The 19,161-nt window shown below is 44.2% G+C and overlaps 1 protein-coding gene across 1 annotated transcript; it reads right to left on the minus strand.

The window, feature by feature from the left end:
* Nucleotides 1–3,357: 3,357 nt before the first annotated feature.
* Nucleotides 3,358–12,863, minus strand: LOC113145143 (protein SOGA1). The gene is made up of 9 exons (XM_026331542.1): nt 12,213–12,863; nt 10,470–10,694; nt 9,264–9,422; nt 7,930–7,995; nt 6,621–7,832; nt 6,320–6,439; nt 4,910–4,950; nt 3,630–4,821; nt 3,358–3,540 (listed from the first exon to the last, which is right to left on the minus strand). Exons 1-9 carry the CDS (start codon nt 12,861–12,863, stop codon nt 3,358–3,360), a joined length of 3,849 nt encoding a protein of 1,282 aa, XP_026187327.1.
* Between the last annotated feature and the right edge of the window lie 6,298 nt (nt 12,864–19,161).

Genomic DNA, 19,161 nt, shown 5'->3' on the forward strand with positions numbered 1-19,161 from the left:
CGGTGTATCTGTCACTTGTATTTTTATATCAGGTTGTGTTGAGCAGGTTACAACTGAAATGACTGCTGTATATTCCACTATGCTGCAGTAAATCATTTGGGACATGCTGAGAGAGGAACAGGAGGTTTGTGTTGAGTTGATCATCAGCCTCCTGTGATCCAGTGTTGTGTCACAATTACAGTTTTTGTAAGATGCATGAGTTAATATAACGGCAACAGTTCCTTTTAATTTATTTCACCAGGATGATCTACCCAGTATCAGTAGGGTTACTAGGAGTCCTGGTTCATGAAAACTAAAACATCAGACAGTTTGTGGTCTGTTGATCATGTGTACTGGTGTTCAGGTTTCACTCTGTATTTGAACATCTGTACTTACTTTATTACCTATGTTTCCACTGGTTAACTGGTTCAGCATAGTGCCACTACAACATTACAGGCTGCTCTACATAGCATTTCGTCCTTCCACGAGATGTGGATCACTTGGGAGTGGATGCTTCTTCCCAGGGTTTAGGGATCCTTTCCATTTGAGAGGGAGTGGGACTCTGGTTGCTTGGTTTTATGTCCAGTTTTATTGCCCCTGGCACTTCTCTCCCCTCCTGAACCAGGCGCATCACCTCAGCAAAGGAAAGCTTTGTTGCCTCCATCTCTGCTGTCTGGTTTTTACCGATATCAGAGTCTGAGTCTGGTGCCACATGAGGAGAAGAAAGGCTCCACTGTTTGTAGCTGCTTCTGTCTATGGGCTCAACAAACCTGGTTCCAACAGACAGAGGAACAATAGTGAGTTGTTTTTTTTTAGTACAGTATATTATCTGCATTTATGTATAAAACTGAACTGAAAAAATGTTCAGATCTTAAAGCACAAACTATTTGATCTGATAACACACAGATCATTGTATTGTCCGTGTTCATACTGAATACATCACTCAATCATTAACAGTGTATGGTGGAAAAACAAGAGCTAACTGGAGTCAGGAGTTACAGACCAGTGAACCCAGACTGGAGGTGTTTGTCAGAGCTACTCTGGTTGATACAGAAACATCCTGAGATTCATCAGATTCAGCGTGACATTTCTGCCATATTCACTTCAGGTGACGATTAGTGACTCGCCTGTTATAGAAGAAGAGTTTCATGTTCAGCAGTGTGGCTGCCTCCCGGCTGGGCTGCTGTGCGACCTTCAGTCCGTCCTGAAACCTCTGATCAGCCTCGAAGTCGTAGGAGTCAAACCTCAGGAAAACTGACTCCATGTCCGCTGGGACTCCTGTCCCATTCCACTTACTCACCTGGTCTGGGCAGAACCAGCCTCTGCAAACACATCAGAGCTTCCGCTGTAGTTTTTATTTGGAGTCGACGATCGCGTTACAGAAGGTACACAGCTGGCTGAGTGAGCAGGACTTCGGCTGCAGCGCCCCCTGCGGCCGGATCCGGCACTGCAACCTGAAGTTTTAACGCTTCATTTTGTGCAGATAGTGCAAACATTTTACTTCAGAGAAAAGTAAAAAGAGATTTGTCCCATCCAATTTCTTCTGAAATAAAAATATATTTGATAGGCTGCCTAGTAACAAAAGGGGGTCTGTTGCAGATATACAGGTGAAACAGGGAAAAGTTGGAGGAGCAGGGAGAAGGAACCAGCATATATCTAGTTACAGGTGCACTGCTGAGAGTTACTGAGTGACTGAGGTAAAATAGAGCTCTGTTCATCAGAGCATATGATCAGATTGTAATATTTGAATCTTTTCTCAGACAAATTATGTTTTTGCGTTATAAATTTTTAAGAAACCAGTGGACCTGAGTCGAATGGGTAGGTCAGAGGAAAGTGTCTTTGTAGGGACCTCTATGGAGACAGGTCCCACTGCACAATATGAAGCGGAGCACAGATCTGTTCTTTGGTCTTATGAGAATTTTCATCTTGGAAATTCAGCTGCAGTCAAACACGTTGGAAGCAAGAGACTGGGCACAGAGCCACGGGTGTGGGACAAAAAACCTCAGAGGCAGTGAGACCGATTTGAACTATTTTTCCTGACTATGTTCAAAAGAAATGGACATCTATATAAAACTGATCATTTTAAACTGTTGACTAAGACAAGTTAGGAATCAGGTGGTCATTGCATTAATGCAGCATTTCTACTTCCTGTGCACACGAATATTGAAAAGAAAACCTTGGACAGTGAAATCCATCATTTTACATTTTAGACCTATACAACCTGTACAGAAATAAGCAGTTCATGTTTTGTATTAATGATTTGATTTGATAAAATTGCAGGACCTTGGCAGCCAATGCTGTATTATTGTATTTTAGCAACTATAAACACACAGTGCAACACATTCTGTATGAATCAGGGATTATTTGTCTATATTACCTTTGTTAGATGGATTACTTGTGGCTGTTTATTGCACTGGTTTATTTTATGTGTTTTTTCCCTTGACTGATATAAAACTGGGTTACAGTGAATCAAGGATACGGCACTGGGGAGTAACCCACAGTATTGTGTTATATGTAACAGTAGAGGATGAACACGTGTTGTGAGCAGAAACGTGATACTGTGCGATTGTGTGACTCCTGCGCTCTCTCTGTCCTTGATCACAGCCGGCCAGCTGCCATCAGCACAGAGAACCCAGAGGAGGTAAAGTCTTTCTGCTCCAAGTAAATCTGAACCTCCACCTCACACAAAGAATTTAATTTCAAAATCCTGCACTGTCATATGCTGTTTGTCATTTTTTCTGTGATGACAAAGCACAACTGAAGAGGGAGCAAAAAAAAAAAAAAAAAAAAAGGAGGGCCATCACACTTCTAAAAGGAAATCTTATCTCATTAACTACTTAGCAGTTACTTTTTCTTTTTTTGAGCATGTGACGCAATACGCAGCAGGCCAATCCTGAAGCGGCCGATTAGCCCCGCTTCAGAGTAAACAGTTTTTACAGCTTAAATAAAGTCGTACAGGGTAAGGTGCCACTGTGAAGTCAAGACAGATAAATAAGATTACAAATAAGAGTAGGCTCGATGGCAGATCTTAGGCATTTATTCAACGAAACATGAGGTTATTCTCTACAAAACACCATAAAGACAATATTAAGTTAAATTGCAGGTCATAAGTGCAAAATCTGTTTGACATATAGTTTAAAAGTGAAAATATGAAATAAACTGTAGTGACTGTGAAATGTGAAATTAACCTGTTAAAGGAGATCAGTGTTTGTATTTGCACAAGAAGATATAACTCTATGTTGTCTTCTACATATCCCACACACATTCCTCTGTACCTCTCCCAGGTCACCATCCTGCAGCAAAGCAGGGTTTACATTTAAAGATTACGTCTTAAATTCCCGTCCTATGGCTCTGACCGCTCTCAGCTGTCCATAAGTATCAGCGTAGCTGCTGTGATTCCGCCTCCCGTTCACTGCTGGAGTCTGCAGCCGTGCTCGCTGCAGCTGGGTATCTGTGTCGCTGGACTTTGCTCTGTTTTGACATTTGTGTCTGGGTGGAGCGAGATGGACGAGCAAAGCAGAAGGTCAAGGTGCTGCTGGAGTTGCAGTCATAGTTTCCATCCTGGTTAGAGAAAGATTGTAAGTTAAAATTAGTTATTAGTTAAACAGTGGAGTTGGAAATGTAGACAGAACAGTGTTTGTTAGACTCACCTCTGCCATGCCCATGCTGGGTCTGACACTGAGGTGCAGGCTGTTGCCCCTCTCCTCTCTCTGGACTCGAACACCCTCCTCTCTCTGCTTCATGAACCTCTGGTTGACGATCCTGGTCACGCTGTCGGTCCTGTGCAATGGGATGGCAGGAGGCCTCATTGGGGCACGTTCCATGTTCTTCAGGGTGATCTTTGCCTTCTGCCCTGGTGCTGGTCCCGGTTTCTCTGCCCGGCCGCTCACCCTGCGCAGAAACTCTGTGACCAAACCATAACGGTTGGTGCCTGCAGATTTGCTGGGAGGCTTGGCGCTACTCAGAGAGCTGTGATTCTGTCCTGCACCTGCTCTGGGATTGGTCTGCCGGGTCCATGCGAGGCCGGTGTAGCTCTGATGGTTCAGGTTCCACAGGGCTCGATCTCTAGAAGGGGATACAGAGGGGGAAGAGGCGCTCAAATTGGGGGATGAGGGGAGACAGGACGCCCCAGATGCAGAATGTGTCCGGTACAGTTTAGGCGAGGAGCTGGAGCGAATGGGCCTCTCCACTCGACCTGTTACTGTGTCCAGTGAGCTGGAGATGTGGTGAGAACGAGCGGACACCAAAGAGGAGGTCAGGCCTCGGGAAGGACTGTTTTTCACAGAGACCTGCCCCTGAGTCCCATCTGTCTGAAGACCAACACTCACCATCTGTGGCTTCATGTGGGTCTGAGTACCTGAGCAGGCCACGTCCACCCACCGACCAACTAATCTCCCAGTCTTCTCCTGCGAACCATCGTGAACCCTTTGCCTCCAGCTGGCCGTCTTTTCCTTCATGTCGTCTCTAAGGTTGGCAGAGCCTACGCTGAGCAGGGAGAGGGAGGTCAGTGGCATGCACCAGGGAGAGGAAGTTTTGACAGACGGTCTGTCCACAGCGGGGCTTTGCTTCAGCTGAGCAAGCTGGACTCTGCGAGCTGATGGGGGGCTGTAATAGATGCGGAAGGGCGATTTTTCTGGGGCAGTGTGGCTTCTCCTCGTGGATATTTGCTTAAAGTCGAGATCAGGGAAGCTAAGCGGCATGATTAGATGGTCCCACGTCTTAACGGGGTCCTCTTGGTCCATCAGGGCTGCCTCCCGACTCAGATAGCACCAGTTCTTCTTCTTCTTAGAGTGAGAGAGAGAAAATTGCTGCCTCAGTCTTTTCCCTATTGAATTGCAGGTTCTGTGAAAACAGCAGAGGATCTGTGATTTACAACTTCATTGGCCTCCTTAATAAGACAAAGATGTAAATATTAATGGAAAACACTGACCTGTCACGTCGTTCATCATTACAGATGCCACTCACAGCACACTGAGCAAAGAGAGAAAAACACATGTAAACAAATTACTGAAACCTGTAAATCATGTTTCTTTTGGCCTGTAAGATGATTCATAGTCCTGGCACTGACAGATGGATTGCCATAAAATGTGGCCGAGAGGATGGTTTCCCACGTAAGATGAATTGCAATAATTTTACTTCACTTTACTTTCACTTACATTTTCATGTAACACTAAATGTCCAGTATTTTGGCTTATGACGTTTTCCAGGCAATACTAGTCTTGAAGAATTGTAGCTCACATTTGTGTCTTTGTGCACAGTAGCGTTGTGCAGAATGGGCAGGGTTTCCATTCCATTTACATGTGGTGCACAGGATGGTACATGTCACTTGTCGGTGGCTTCTGAGGCAAATCAAGAAAATGACATGCACAGTCCAGGAGAATGGCAAACAGCAATGACTCATTGAGACCAGCATTGTAGCAGCTGCCTGTGCTCCATTTAAGATGGTTTCCTTGCCCTTGCCACGTGACTCAGTGTGTTATTTTGTTGATTTGCTGCCGAAGCAGGTCGTACCCAGTGAAAGCACTAGCACCAGCGGACTGACAGCTGCTATCTTGGGTGGTTCAATGAAGTCAATGCTCACACTTGGTGCCACATTCAATCTATAAGAGCTTTCAGAAAATAGAATTTTCCAGTCACACATGCAACTTGGATGCTCACACGAATGCTATTGTCAAGTCAACGTTATTATATTAAATCTGATTATTGGCATTGACGTATTAGGGTTGGCACCAGTATTGTGGGGATAACATGCTGCTGTTAGCGTTTAGCTCTAAGCACTGCTGTATGTTTGTACAGTCTAACAGAGGCACTAGCACAGCTTCAGATGCTTAAGTCATGTTTTATAATGATCAACTAAATGTTGCTCTGAGGAAAGGAGGGAGCAAGACAGAAAAACAGTCTGTCAGAAAAACAGCTCCTTAAAGCAGATCTTCAGTCATGCTGTGCAAAGGACACACCAACTGTTCATTGGCAACAGCTCAGATGATTGAGATTATATTTTTCATCTGATGTTTAATAAAACAGTCTATTTGCAGTGGTCCTAGCAAGTGGAAACAATTACTCAGAATAATTTAGTCTGATAAATGAATGCACAGCCTCTTGTTTGGACAGAGTGTTTTCCTGCAGGAGATCTGAACATGTCTGTCCTGTTTGGCTGTAGCCCCTACAAGAGATTAGCCTAAATACCCTGGCATGAGTTTTTTCATGATGCCTGAGTGTAAGGATGCGTGGCCAGGGAGACAGATCATCAGCAGGGCTTGTATCACACACACAGCCTCACACACACAGCCTCACACACACAGCGGGGGATGCAGGCCTGAAGGGTAAACACCATTATTACCTCAGTTTCTGTACCCTCCATGGCCTTGGCTTCAATGTCCAATTCAATCTGCTCATTCTGAATCTCTGCACTGAGGTCTTGCAATAACCTTTGCAGCATGGACATGGTTTTGTCTTTTCTCTGAATAAAAAAAAATCCAGATGTATTTATGTATTCCAGATATGTGACTACCTTAAAAAAAAAATCAAGCATACATGACTGGCTGATTTAAGGATCAATCAATCGGTATTACATTATCTGTTTCAAAGAAATCTATATTTTTATTAACAAGTTATTAATAGCAGATCATCTTAAGTTTTACCTCTTTTCCTTTGAAGTCAGGTCCTTTAACTTGACACCACTGATAGAGGATCCATAAAATCTGCACAGAAAGGTGCATTTTTTGGCTCCTGCAGCTGTGGATGAGGTCCCACTGAAACGAAGGTGTCTGTCTCTTCGCTCGCTCCTTAACCTCTGTGGTGCGGAGGTCTTCAACACACTCCTGCTTGCTTGGTGACTTTTTAATATTATGACTATCCATGATCTGATCTGGACCATCTTCAGAGAGAAAGGAGAAAGTGTGGGGACCCCAAATATGTCCATCCTTGTGAGCAGACTTTTTGCCTGAATCCTCTCCTGTTAAAAGCGTCTCCACCCTTCCAATGAAAGCCAACAGCATGGTCTGTAGAAGCTCTAGAGCCTCATTTAGAGGCCCTGGAACAATTATCTTCTGTGTCTTACCATTTGAGTCCACCTCTGTTGGAGAGGTAAAAGGACACGAGGAAGATGAACAATAGCCATTTTTTGATGGTGTGGTCAGGAACTGTATGGCTGAAGTCAGAAGGCAGGAATGGTCTCTGAGAGCTACAAGAGATTCATAGTCTTTCACATTCATCCCTTCGAGACCTCTGTCAAGTTTTGTGTTGTTATCAGCCTCCTGATTGTCTGAAGGGTCCCACTCACCACCCACAGGACCTTCTCGAGTGATGGGACAAGCAGTTATCATCACTTCAGCCTGTGAGTGGTTGCAAAGCAAAGATGTCTCACCGACATTTTTACCTTTTTCCGCTTCCTCATTCTGACCCTGCTCATAACTCAGACATCCCAATTTTAAACTTTGCTGTCTTCCCTCTCTGTTCTTCGCTGGTGTAGAAGCTGACACATTTTCCCCCAAAACATCCTGATTCTCTTGTTCTTCCTCTTCCCCTCCTCCTATTTTCTCTCTCAGGTCACTCATTTCTGCCCTCAATCCACGGTTCTCCACCTCCAGTTCAACGATGCGCCGGCTCAGGAGTGTGGCCTCCTCTTCCACCAGTTTCAAGTGAACTTTGACCTCCGCCTCCCTTACGTGGGCGGAGTTGTATTTGCCGTCAGGTGACTGGGTGGCGTCTATGTCACCGTAGGTTGAGTAGTATTTGGCCAGCTCCTCACGCATGCCCTCACTCTCTGACACCAGCTTGGTGAGCTTCTTGCACATGAGAGCTAATTCCTCCTTGGCAAAGTGGAGTTGGCACTTGAGGTCAGCGCTGTCATCCTTTTGACCAACAGTGACAAACACAATCAAGCAACATGCAATTTCTCATGAGTGCAACCGCATTTTAAATGAGCTCTGAATTACAAACACAACAAACCTCAATCTGTTGAGAAAGCCTCTTCTCTGCCTTACTAGCTGGTGATCTTTTCTTCTTCAGAGACAGCTAAGGAATAAAAAACATGTAAATGGTTTTGTCAAAGCTGCAATACAAAATTCTAAAATGTCTCTAAACTATTTCTTTAAATAAATGTAAGTATTTAAATCTTCGCGGGCCTTTGTGCTGCTTTTATAGACATCCAAAATACACTAACTATGCATGGAGTGGTTAGATCCAAACTTTTTTTGTCACTTCGGACTCCTTCCCTTTCCCGACAAGTTTATTTGTAAGTCTGAGTATGACGGGAATGTAAACCTTTGTCTGGTGGCATTGTCTCACTCTGACACATTGCAGTTTACGTCTCTGTGCTAATGGTCGTTTTATGGTCTGGCTAGAAGCGTTCATGTCCCACAAACAGCGTCTCTGAAATGTTCATCCTCTTCCACATCTATCAAGACTGTGTTTTTTACTTCTAGATTAGGTAATCTAAGTGGATTTCCTCAGTGGGATCAAAGGGACCAGCAGCTGTCTGAGATGAGTGAAGCAGACTGACCTCATGCCAGAGCCCAGAATCCTGGATTAAACCAATCACGCGCCACCAAAGTGCATGATTGTTGTCACAGGAGGCACCAAGGAAAGAGGGCCGTTATGTATAAAAGGTGGACTGGTAGTTCAGTCACTGTCAGGGTGTAATGGCCACCATTTTAACAAAACGTGTGCAGTGATGGGTGTAGGTCAGTATGTTGTCACACAAACACACACCTTTTTTGAATACCGTAATACGCACTGATCCAGATTTGGCCTGGCTTAAGAGAAGCAGAAACAGAGAAAGCGAGAGAGGGAGTCTATTTTTGTCATCTCTCACCCCCACACCCACTCGTTCGCACCCTCTCTCCTTTTTCTCTGTCTTCTCAGCTGAGGATATCAGCTGTGCCTGGAGTTCAGGCTTCAGCATACCAGGCCTCTTCACCCTGCCCTGTCCGGCACCAGGCAGCTGTTGGCTGAGCCCTCCCCTCATATCATTGATCTGGACCAGGGTCATGTATCACCTGACATCAGTTACAGAGGGGCTAGGGGGACAACTGGTTGGGATGGGTGCAGCTGTGTTGGGGTAGTGAAGGGGAGGATTCCTGAATAGAGGGATGTAGGTTTATGGAGCATGTCCACTGTCGAGGTTTAAGTTTCTGTTGAGGTTTAGACTGCATATCAAGACCCAATACACTGATTTATTTACATAAGCAACGTTTCTGCAGGTCTTGAGAAGTATGGACCAAAAACTGGACTGGATTGATTTCAAAACCCTTATTATTTATTAAAATGTTCTTCTTTCGCACCTCTCTTGCTTTCTCCACCTCAGCCTGTAAGACCTGCTTGGCCACTTCCAGTTCCTGTGTCTTCTCACGGAGCACCTCATTTTCAAATTCTAACTGAGAATTCTTCTTCTGCACCACTTCCAGCTCATTGCACAGCCGAAGGGACACGCTCTTTGCAACCTGTAAGCAAAATAAGAAGCAGGTTATTGTAGTTCTAGTCATGGACTGATTATGAAACAACAGGCCTCTGGACAAAGAAACCCCCAGTGTGCCCCCATCCCACCTAAATAAGAGCATGATGAAGAGATTGATATAGAAACTTAATGACCACAAACAGTAGATTCATTTTATGTCACCATGTGGTCATTGTTCAGCTCTGTGTTATGTTTTCCATCTTTGTGGTTTTGCATCTGGTTGTTGTGGATTTGTATCTCTGTTGCTGCTTGCATCTCTCTGTGGTCATTTTGCATCTCTTTGTAACGTTAACAGTTATTTAAAACTTCATTCACTTCAGTAATCCATCCATGGATCCAATCGGACAGAATGCTCAAGAAGATGTTTTGGTCCTGGTTTTATTGATGAGCATTATTTTGTGACTGAGTGGAACATGTTCTCAGCAGCACTTGGTTTGGCTAAAGATAAGAGACTATACAAGGAAATGCTTGTGAAAGGAATTAACCATATGAGGGGATGAGGGGCTGAGGCTGAGACTGATGGGAATGTTACACCACCATGGGCACCCTGGTTCGGAGAAACAGCGTGGCTTCCACCACAGTTTCCCTTTAACAACAGAGTGATCGGCCTGCCCTGATTCTGATAAAAGATCACTGTGCTTTTATGTGTTCCTTCTCACAGAGAACAACTCACCACATAATTGCACCATGGTATGTTAAACGTATGGGCAGGATGCATGATGAAGACATTTCAATCTAATGACATTTTTGTGGCATGAACAAACATCAGGAAGTACTTTACAACACAGAAAACAGTGGTGACTCAGGGAACTGTCAACTGAGCACAGTCCTTAACTGGGTCCAAATAAGTCGATCACTGCTTAGTGTACCGAAATGAGGAAAAGCTTTGTAGGATTAACAGCAAATGTTGATGTCAGCAGCAGCAGTGATTCAGTCAAAAGCCAGTTTCAGAGAAAGAGCTCTAGGTTGCTATGAGCGATTTCTAACAGGACCACATGCTCACACGCACAAAGAGAGGGGGAGAATTTCTGACCTTGATGTCATGCTCCAGACTCCTGACTAGTTCCCCATCCACATGTCCCGTTTGGGCCACTCGGATGCTGCGGCGCTCGGCCTTGCGGAGGCGGTATTGCAGGATGCGACACGTCTTGTTGGCCTGCTCCAGCTGCCTCCGCAGCTCCTGCAGCTGGTAGACCTCCTCCTCCTGGAACATGTCACGCATTTCCAGCATCTCACAGCGAAGCTCCTCCACCTCATCCTGGGACAGTCAATACAGAAATACAACTAGGAGTACATTTAGTAAAAACCTACTTTTTTATTTGGGGTTTTTATTGAATGCAGCAAACGCTGACACATACAGGGAGAGTGGTAGTTTCATGGGGCTGGTGTAACTTTTTAACAAAAGGTGTTCAGTGTATACGAAATAGGTTTTTAGGAGGAGAGCAGACCAATTCAGACAGAAGACCAATTCTGTCTTCATTCAGTGATGGAGAGAGCTCATTAGGCATAAACATCCCATGACATGAACATGAAATAGTGGAAGATACTATCCAGATGCAGTATGAGAATTGTCAGAGCTTTTAGTGCTCGACATAACAGAACAGTCAAGCTATCTCAGTTTCTCCTGCACTGGTTTGACTGTTCTGTTTATTCTGTTTGCTTGAGCCCCACAACTTTACAACACCTTTTTTTTTTTTTTTTTGCTGGAATGGTCCTTTATATGTCAAAAAAGAAACAAAGACACTGCATTGGGATCTAATTCATTCTTCTTACTACAAAACAATAATATAGTGATATAAATCATCCATCCATTATCTATACCTGCTTATTCCTACTTAGGGTCACGGGGATCTGCTGGAGCCTATCCCAGCTCTCTTTGGGTGAAAGGCAGGGGTACACCCTGGACAGGTCACCAGTCCATCACAGGGCCACATAGAGACAAACAACCACACACACTCACTCCTATGGGCAATTTAGAGTCACCAATCAACCTGACATACATGTTTTTGGACTGTGGGAGGAAACCCACGCAAGCACAGGGAGAACATGCAAACAGCAAAAAGCAATGATCAGGTCACTTCACTGTGAAGTAACTTGCAGCCCTAATAGCTAAAAACCAACTGCAACAATAATCTGCAGCTTAAATAACTACTTTAGGTAGTAGTTACTTAATGTGTAGGCTATATAATACTGTAATTATACTTGTAATTCAGCACTTTGATAGTGTAGAATTTGTACCATTGCCTTTTATAAGCAATAAAAAAGTCTCCATCAGTCACAGCAGACACACTCAGTTACCATTTAAGTCAATGTCAACAGGCAGATGAATATGCAAGCCACTGTTTTGAGTCATTACTAGTTTTGAGTTCCAGCTCTAAAAGAGGCAGCATTGACTCCCCTGAGAGTATTTGAAACTCATGCAGAAGCTTCTCACAGTGAAAACGGTTTCTTGTGTTTTTCCTGTTTTATCTTCCACTAAGCAGCTTTGTCATGAACGATGCTACTAACTAATGTTGCCCGCGATCATTTCAATCAGCTTTCCCGACGTTTGATTTCTTGCGTGAGAGCCTCCCGTCACTTGTCCTGCAGTCACTAATGAAGACTGACAAGAGCAGAAAATCGGCTCTGGTGTTCAGTGTGTGAAGGGCTTCCCACGCACACTCACATAAAGAAGCAGAACCAAGTTTAGATCAAAGACACCCAGATATCAAGCGAACATTAAAAAAAATCATACTGACATTTAGCGAATTGAATTCTGCAGTTAAATTAAACTTACTTTTAAATACTCGTTTTCTGATCTCAAATCTTCCACCTCCCTGACAAGATCTTCTCTGGTCTCCCCCATCACAAGCGTCATAAAGGCCCCTGAGGAGTTAAATAAACTGAGACCCCCTCCAGCAGCATCGGGCTGGAGGGCGCAGGTTCCTCTGGCAGTCTTAGCGCAGGCTTTGCCGTCCACTTTCCCCTCACTGTCCGGGCTCACATAAACTGCGCCGTCTATCCAGCTTAAATCGTTGTCGCTGCTCGGGGATTCGTGCTTGTTGCCCTCCGAGGGGCAATCTGATATTTCCGAGCTGCTGTCTGAGGAGGACAGTTTCCCAGACAGGCATCCGGAGTCTTTGCTCAGGTCCTCGGACGCGTTGCTGGCATCGGACAGTTTCCTGTGAGCTCCAGGACTCCGCGGGCACTCTGCGCTGGCGCTGGGTGAGAGTTTCCCCGGGCGCTTTCCCTGCGGTGCTGCCGATTTTACCTCCTTCCTGGAGTCGCAGTGATTTGACTGTGTCTCCTTGGAGTAGAAACCACTTTGGGCGTCTTTGGAGGTCTGGTCCTTCTTCTTCCTCTTCTGAACAGAAACCTGCTGGTGCGTCCTGGGTTGTTTCTGGCTCCGGAGCGCAGCCTTTGAGCTCTTGTCTCCGTCTCTGTTCATCACAACTTGTTTTTAACCGTCTCGGTGTGGAAAAATAGCAACAGGTTTTTAATCGAAGGTGATCATTATGTTTTCACATATATGTTAAATGTTCGCTGCTGACAGCGCATGGCTTTGAGAAGTCCGACTGGCTGCTCTCTACTGAGCTTTACCATAACGCACGCAGTGAGAGAGAGAGAGAGGGAGAAAGAGAGAGGGGGAGAGAGAGAGGTGGAGAGGGGGCAGGCGCCCAGACATCCTTTCCAAAATAAAACATGCAACAATTATATGAATTTTTTGTTTCTTTTGACTATGGTAAATTAGTAAATGTACACTATCACAAGCATGATGAAGTAGCCTATACATTCGACTGCAAATCAGAAGAATAATATTGGCATGTTTTCCTTTCATGAGACCCTTTTTAGTTTAAGGTTTAGCCTACGTATTTCAAACTTCATTTTGACACAAATATCCACATTTTGAGTGGACCTAGTGTTAATGCAACCACAAGGGGGCACAACCCAGTGTCTTCACGTACCGGTCCCAAGTCCGGGTAGATGCAGAGGGTTATGTCAGGAAGGGCATCCGACGTAAAATCTAAGCAAAATCAAACATGAGAATCACAAATATGACTTACATACCGGATCGACCGCCACTGGTGCTGTTGACTTACAGGGTGCCAGTGGAAATTGGACTACTGTTGGTCGAAGAAGGAGAGGAGGAAGGCGTGTTCATGGGCAAAGAGAGAAGAGGAAGGGCAGGAGTGTAGGACTTAGAGTAGGGACTTTGAATGTAGGGACTGTCAGGGAAAACTAAAGAGTTGGCTGATATGATGGAGAGAAGATGTGATGTTGAATGTTGTCAGTGGTTGGCCCCACAGGTAGGATATGAGTTAGAAGAGAAGGAGAAATTCTGGAGGGAGATGGATGAGGTGATTCAGGGTATCCCTAGTGGTGAGAGAGTGGTGATTGGGGCAGACTTCAACGGACATGTTTGTGAGGGAAACAGAGGTGACGAGGAAGTGATGGGTAAGTTTGGTATGCAGGACAGGAATGCAGAAGGACAGATGGTGGAAGACTTTGCAAAAAGGATGAAAATGGCTGTAGTGAACACATTTTTCCAGAAAAGGGAGGAGCATAGGGTGACATATAAGAGTGGAGGCAGGAGCACACAAGTTGATTACATCTTGTGCAGACATTACAACCTGAAAGAGATCAGTGACTGCAAAGTAGTGGTTGGGGAGAGTGTAGCCAGACAGCATAGGATGATGGTGTGTAGGATGACTGTGGTGGTGAGGAAGATGAAGAGGACAAGGGCAGAGCAGAGGACCAAGTGGTGGAAGTTGAAAAAGGGAGAGTGTTGTGTGACTTTCAGGGAGGAGCTGAAATAGGCTCTGGGAGGTCAGGAGGTTCTTCCAGATGACTGGATAGCTACAGCCCAAAGTGATCAGGGAGACAGGTAGGAGGGTAATTGGTTGAAGAGTTGATGAATGAGGAAAATGTTAGAGAGCACAGAGTAGAAGAGGTGACTGTTATGGAGCAGGAAGTAGCAAAGATCAGTAAGGATGAAGTGAGGAAGGCATTGAAGAGGAAGAAGAGTGGAAAGGCAGTTGGTCCTGACGACTTACCTGTGGAGGTATGGCAGTGTTTAGGAGAGGTGGAAGTAGAGTTTTTGACTGGGCTACTTAACAAGATCTTGGAGAGTGAGAGGATGCCTGAGGAATGGAGGAGGCATGTATTGGTGCCCATCTTTATGAACAAGGGAGACGTGCAGAGTTGTGGAAACTACAGAGGAATAAAGCTGATGAGTCACACAATGAAGTTATGGGAAAGAGTAGTGGAGGCTAGGCTGAGGGTAGAAGTGAGCATTTGTGAGCAGCAGTATGGTTTCATGCCAAGAAAGAGAACCACAGATGCAATATTTGCTTTGAGAATGCTGATGGAGAAGTACAGAGAAGGCCAGAAGGAGCTGCATTGTGTCTTTGTAGATTTGGAAAAAGCGTATGACAGGGTGCTGAGAGAAGAGCTGTGGTTTTTTATGAAGAAGTCTGGAGTGGCAGAGAAGTATGTTCGAGTGGTGCAGGACATGTATGAGAGCTGTAAGACAGTGGTGAGGTGTGCTGTAGGGGTGACAGAGGAGTTCAAGGTGGAGGTGGGACTGCACCAGGGATCGGCTTTGAGCCCCTTCTTGTTTGCTGTGGTGATGGACAGGCTGACAGATGAGGTTAGACAGGAATCTCCATGGACCATGATGTTTGCAGATGACATTGTCATCTGTAGTGAGAGCAGGGAGCAGGTGAGAGCAGGTCTAGAGAGGTGGAGGTTTGCTCTGGAAAGGAGAGGAATGAAGGTTAGCCACAGTAAAACAGAGTACATGTGTGTAAATTAGAGGGACTCAAGTAGAACGGTGAGGTTACAGGGAGTAGAGGTGAAGAAGGTGGAGGATTTTAAGTACCTAGGGTCAACAGTCCAGAGCAACGGAGAGTGTGGAAAAGAAGTGAAGGTGTGCAAGCAGGTTGGAACGGGTGGAGGAAAGTGTCAGGTGTGATGTGTGACAAAAGAGTGTCAGCAAGAATGAAAGGAAAGGTGGACAAGACAGTGGTGAGACCAGCAATGTTGTCTGGTTTAGAGACAGTGGCACTGAGAAAAAGACAGGAGGCAGAGCTGGAGGTAGCAGAGCTGAAGATGTTGAGGTTCAAGTGACGAGGATGGATAGGATCAGGAATGAGGACATCAGAGGGACAGCTCATGTTAGATGATTTGGAGAAAAAGCCAGGGAAGCCAGATTGAGATGGTTTGGACATGTTCAGAGGAGGGACAGTGAATACATTGGTAAAAGGATGCTGAGGTTAGAGTTGCCAGGAAGGAGGCCCAGAAGAAGACCAAAGAGGAGGTTCTTGGATGTAGTGAAGGAGGACATGAGGATAGTTGGTGTGGGTGAGGAGGATACAGAGGATAGGGTTAAATGGAGGCAGATGATTCGCTGTGGCGACCCCTGAAGGGAGCAGCCAAAAGGAAAAGAAGAAGAGTGGATTTAGTGTTAACTGACCACAGGTATAAAGCTGCCACCTCGTGGGTTAGTTGGGCTGTGAAGCACAACTTCAGTCATCCTGTGTTTTCTTAGTCAGCACAAACGTATGAAGAGATTTAGGTACTTGTTCTTTACTTACACAGTAAGGTCTCTAAATGTGGAGGTTTTTGTCAGTGGACCTCTACCACCAGTCAGAGGAGGAACTGAGAAATTCAGCAGGTTACTAGCACTGAACACATGGCTGTCAACTGCATGTGATGTCCACTCAGTACATTTTATTGATAATTTTAACCATTTCTGGGATCGCAGGCATCTTTTTAAGGGAGACGGATTGTCTCTAAATAAATCAGGAGTAAAAGCTTTCACCTCCAACCTATTTTTCTTCCTGCGCCACAATCTTCCCTCTGCCAAGGACAAGATACGACGGGAATCTGCCAATGACAAGATACGGGAATCTAAACAAAATGAAGAAACATCAAAACATCCAAAGCCAACACTCCCCCCCGAATGCTCTAACATGGAGAGAAGTCAGAGCAAAGATGAGGAGGCCACACCCCCTCCACTAGCAGACACTGCCTGTGAGGATTCACTTTCCACAACCCCGCAAACCCTACCTAGTTCACCATCTTCCCGGGGCATCCCATTCCCCATCACCAAGAACCTCGCCAACCTAATGAAGCACATCACTACTGGGCCCAAACTGACCTCCTCCCCCAGTGTCATTTTCACCCCCAGAAGTCCCTCAAAGCGGCATGCCCCACCAATTCCTCAGCAAGCTCTGCTGCAATCATCACAACTGCAGCATCCACCACCCCCTCCTCCACGCCATCACCAAAATCATTCTTTGTCTCCACAGCCTGATAACAGCACAGTAAGCTCTAACTGATATGTGCTGGGTCCAGGCTGCAATACTGTTAGTCATGGCTCTCTCCAGGAAAAGCCGGGGCCCAATATGCAAATAGCTGTTTCAATCCCAGTTTTGATAGGTAACAGAAAAAGTTTGGTAAATCTACAGAGAAATAAGACTTACCCAACGCATTCTGCAAATTTATGTGTCCCTTGCCAACCACAGTATGTCCCAGAACATGGGGAAAACAATGTTTTTAACACATTAATTTAGCTCTTTTAAATGTCAGGTCTTTGGTAGGCAAATCATTTTTAATCAATGATTTTATTATTAAGCACAAGCTTGATTTTATCTTTTTAACCGAAACATGGTTAGGACAAGATAATAATGCTGCAGTTCTTGAATCAACCCCTCCAAATTTCAGTTTTATGAGTGAGACAAGAATACATAAGAAAGGAGGTGGAGTTGCTATTTTATTTAGTGATAGCCTCAAATGCAAAAACATATCATATGGAAAGTTTGACTCCTTTGAATATGTTGCTATTCATACCAAATCCTCCTGTCGAGCAACATTTGTAACTATTTATAGACCCCCAAAGTACAATGCACATTTTTTGACGAGTTTGCTAAATTACTATCTATTGTATGCATTTATTTTGATTGTATTGTTTTAGTGGGTGACTTTAACATTCATGTTGACAATCTCAATGATGCAAGTGCAAATGAACTCTTAAACATCCTGGACAACTTTGGGCTTTCTCAGTATGTAACAGATCCAACACACATCAAGGGACACATACTGGATCTAATAATTTCTAAAGGTCTTAATATTTCTGAGGTGGTGGTGACCGATGTTGCTCTTTCTGATCATTACTGTGTTTTTTTTAAAACAACCACCCCTGCTGTTTTGCACACAGGCGAAACAGAGGTAGTCAAAAAGCGGAACATCAACGAGAAGAGCTGTGCATTATTCATTCAGGCTTTTACATCATCACCAACCATGCCATCAGCCCCTGTTGATGATCTTGTAAGAAGTTTCAGTTCCAAAGTTATGACTGTTATTGATTCCATTGCCCCAATTAGGACCAAGGTATTGTCAGCAAGAAAAAAGTCAAAGTTACCTTGGAGAAAAGCCACAGTGGTTAAAATTCAGAAAAGAATATGCAGACAAGCAGAACGCAGGTGGCGAAAAACCAAACTCCAGGTTCATTTCGACTTATACAAAGAGAGTCTTCAACACTATAACCAAAAACTAAAAAATGCAAGGCAATCATTTTTCTCAGAGGTTATCAATAGAAACAGCAATAATGCCCGCGCATTGTTTTCTGTTGTAGACAGACTCACAAACCCAGTAGCCTCTCTTCCTTCTGAACTGCTGTCCAAAAAGTCATGCAATGATTTTGCAGCTTTTTTCACAGACAAAATATTAAAGATAAGACAAACTATCTCTAGCTGCAGTCCTAGGAACATGACAATATCACCTGTGCCTCCTTGTTCTCCAGCGAATCTAGAACATTTTGATCTCCTTGATCACAGAGCTCTGACAGAAACGCTTCTACAATTAAAATCTACATCATGCTGCCTTGATATTTTACCAACAAATTTTTTTAAAAATGTTTTTAACAGTTTAGCTCCAGATGTATTGCAGATTGTCAATAGTTCTCTTCAGTCAGGGCAGTTTCCCCAGGCCTTAAAAACTGCTGTTATAAAACCTCTTCTTAAAAAGCCTAATCTAGATGCTTCAGCAGTAAGTAACTACAGGCCAATATCAAATCTTCCATTTCTGGGAAAAATAATTGAAAAAGTAGTTTCTCAACAAATTCACAGATTTATGGTGCAAAACAATCTTTTTAATGCACTTCAGTCTGGATTTCGCACACACCACAGCACTGAGACTGCGCTTATTAAAATTTTAAATGATTTACATTTAAATAATGATGAATCCAAAACCTCTGTTTTAGTACTACTGGATCTCAGTGCTGCATTTGACACAGTTGATCATGATGTGCTGCTTCATAGACTAGAAGCTTGGGTGGGAGTTACTGGCTCAGTGTTAAATTGGCTAAAATCTTACTTACAAGATAGAGACTATTTTGTCTCACTTGGTAACTATGAGTCTGAGCGAACAAAATTGAAATGTGGGGTTCCTCAGGGGTCTATTCTTGGTCCTATCTTATTCAATATCTACATGCTGCCCCTTGCTCAGATTATGGAATACTACAACATTGACTACCATATCTATGCAGATGACACCCAACTTTATATATCAGTATCATCTCATGATTATAGTCCTCTAATTTCATTATGTGAGTGTATTAATCAAATCAAAGAATGGATGTGCCAGAATTTTCTCCAGCTCAATACAGACAAGACAGAAGTGATTGTTTTTGGCCCCAAAAATGAAAGGTCAAAGGTCATTGCTCACCTTGACTCCATGTCATT

This window comes from Mastacembelus armatus, chromosome 7 (assembly GCF_900324485.2).
Source record: "Mastacembelus armatus chromosome 7, fMasArm1.2, whole genome shotgun sequence".
In the NCBI taxonomy this organism is placed as follows: domain Eukaryota; kingdom Metazoa; phylum Chordata; class Actinopteri; order Synbranchiformes; family Mastacembelidae; genus Mastacembelus; species Mastacembelus armatus.

Bases quoted from the DNA above. Each gene is read 5' to 3' on its own strand.
- LOC113145143 (XM_026331542.1), bottom strand. From the start codon at position 12,863: ATGAACAGAGACGGAGACAAGAGCTCAAAGGCTGCGCTCCGGAGCCAG. The intron at 10,695-12,212 runs GTAAGTTTAATT...TGACTGTCCCAG, and splicing joins CAGAAAACGAGTATTTAAAA to GATGAGGTGGAGGAGCTTCG. The intron at 7,996-9,263 runs GTGCGAAAGAAG...TTTATTCCTTAG, and splicing joins AGGTGGAGAAAGCAAGAGAG to CTGTCTCTGAAGAAGAAAAG.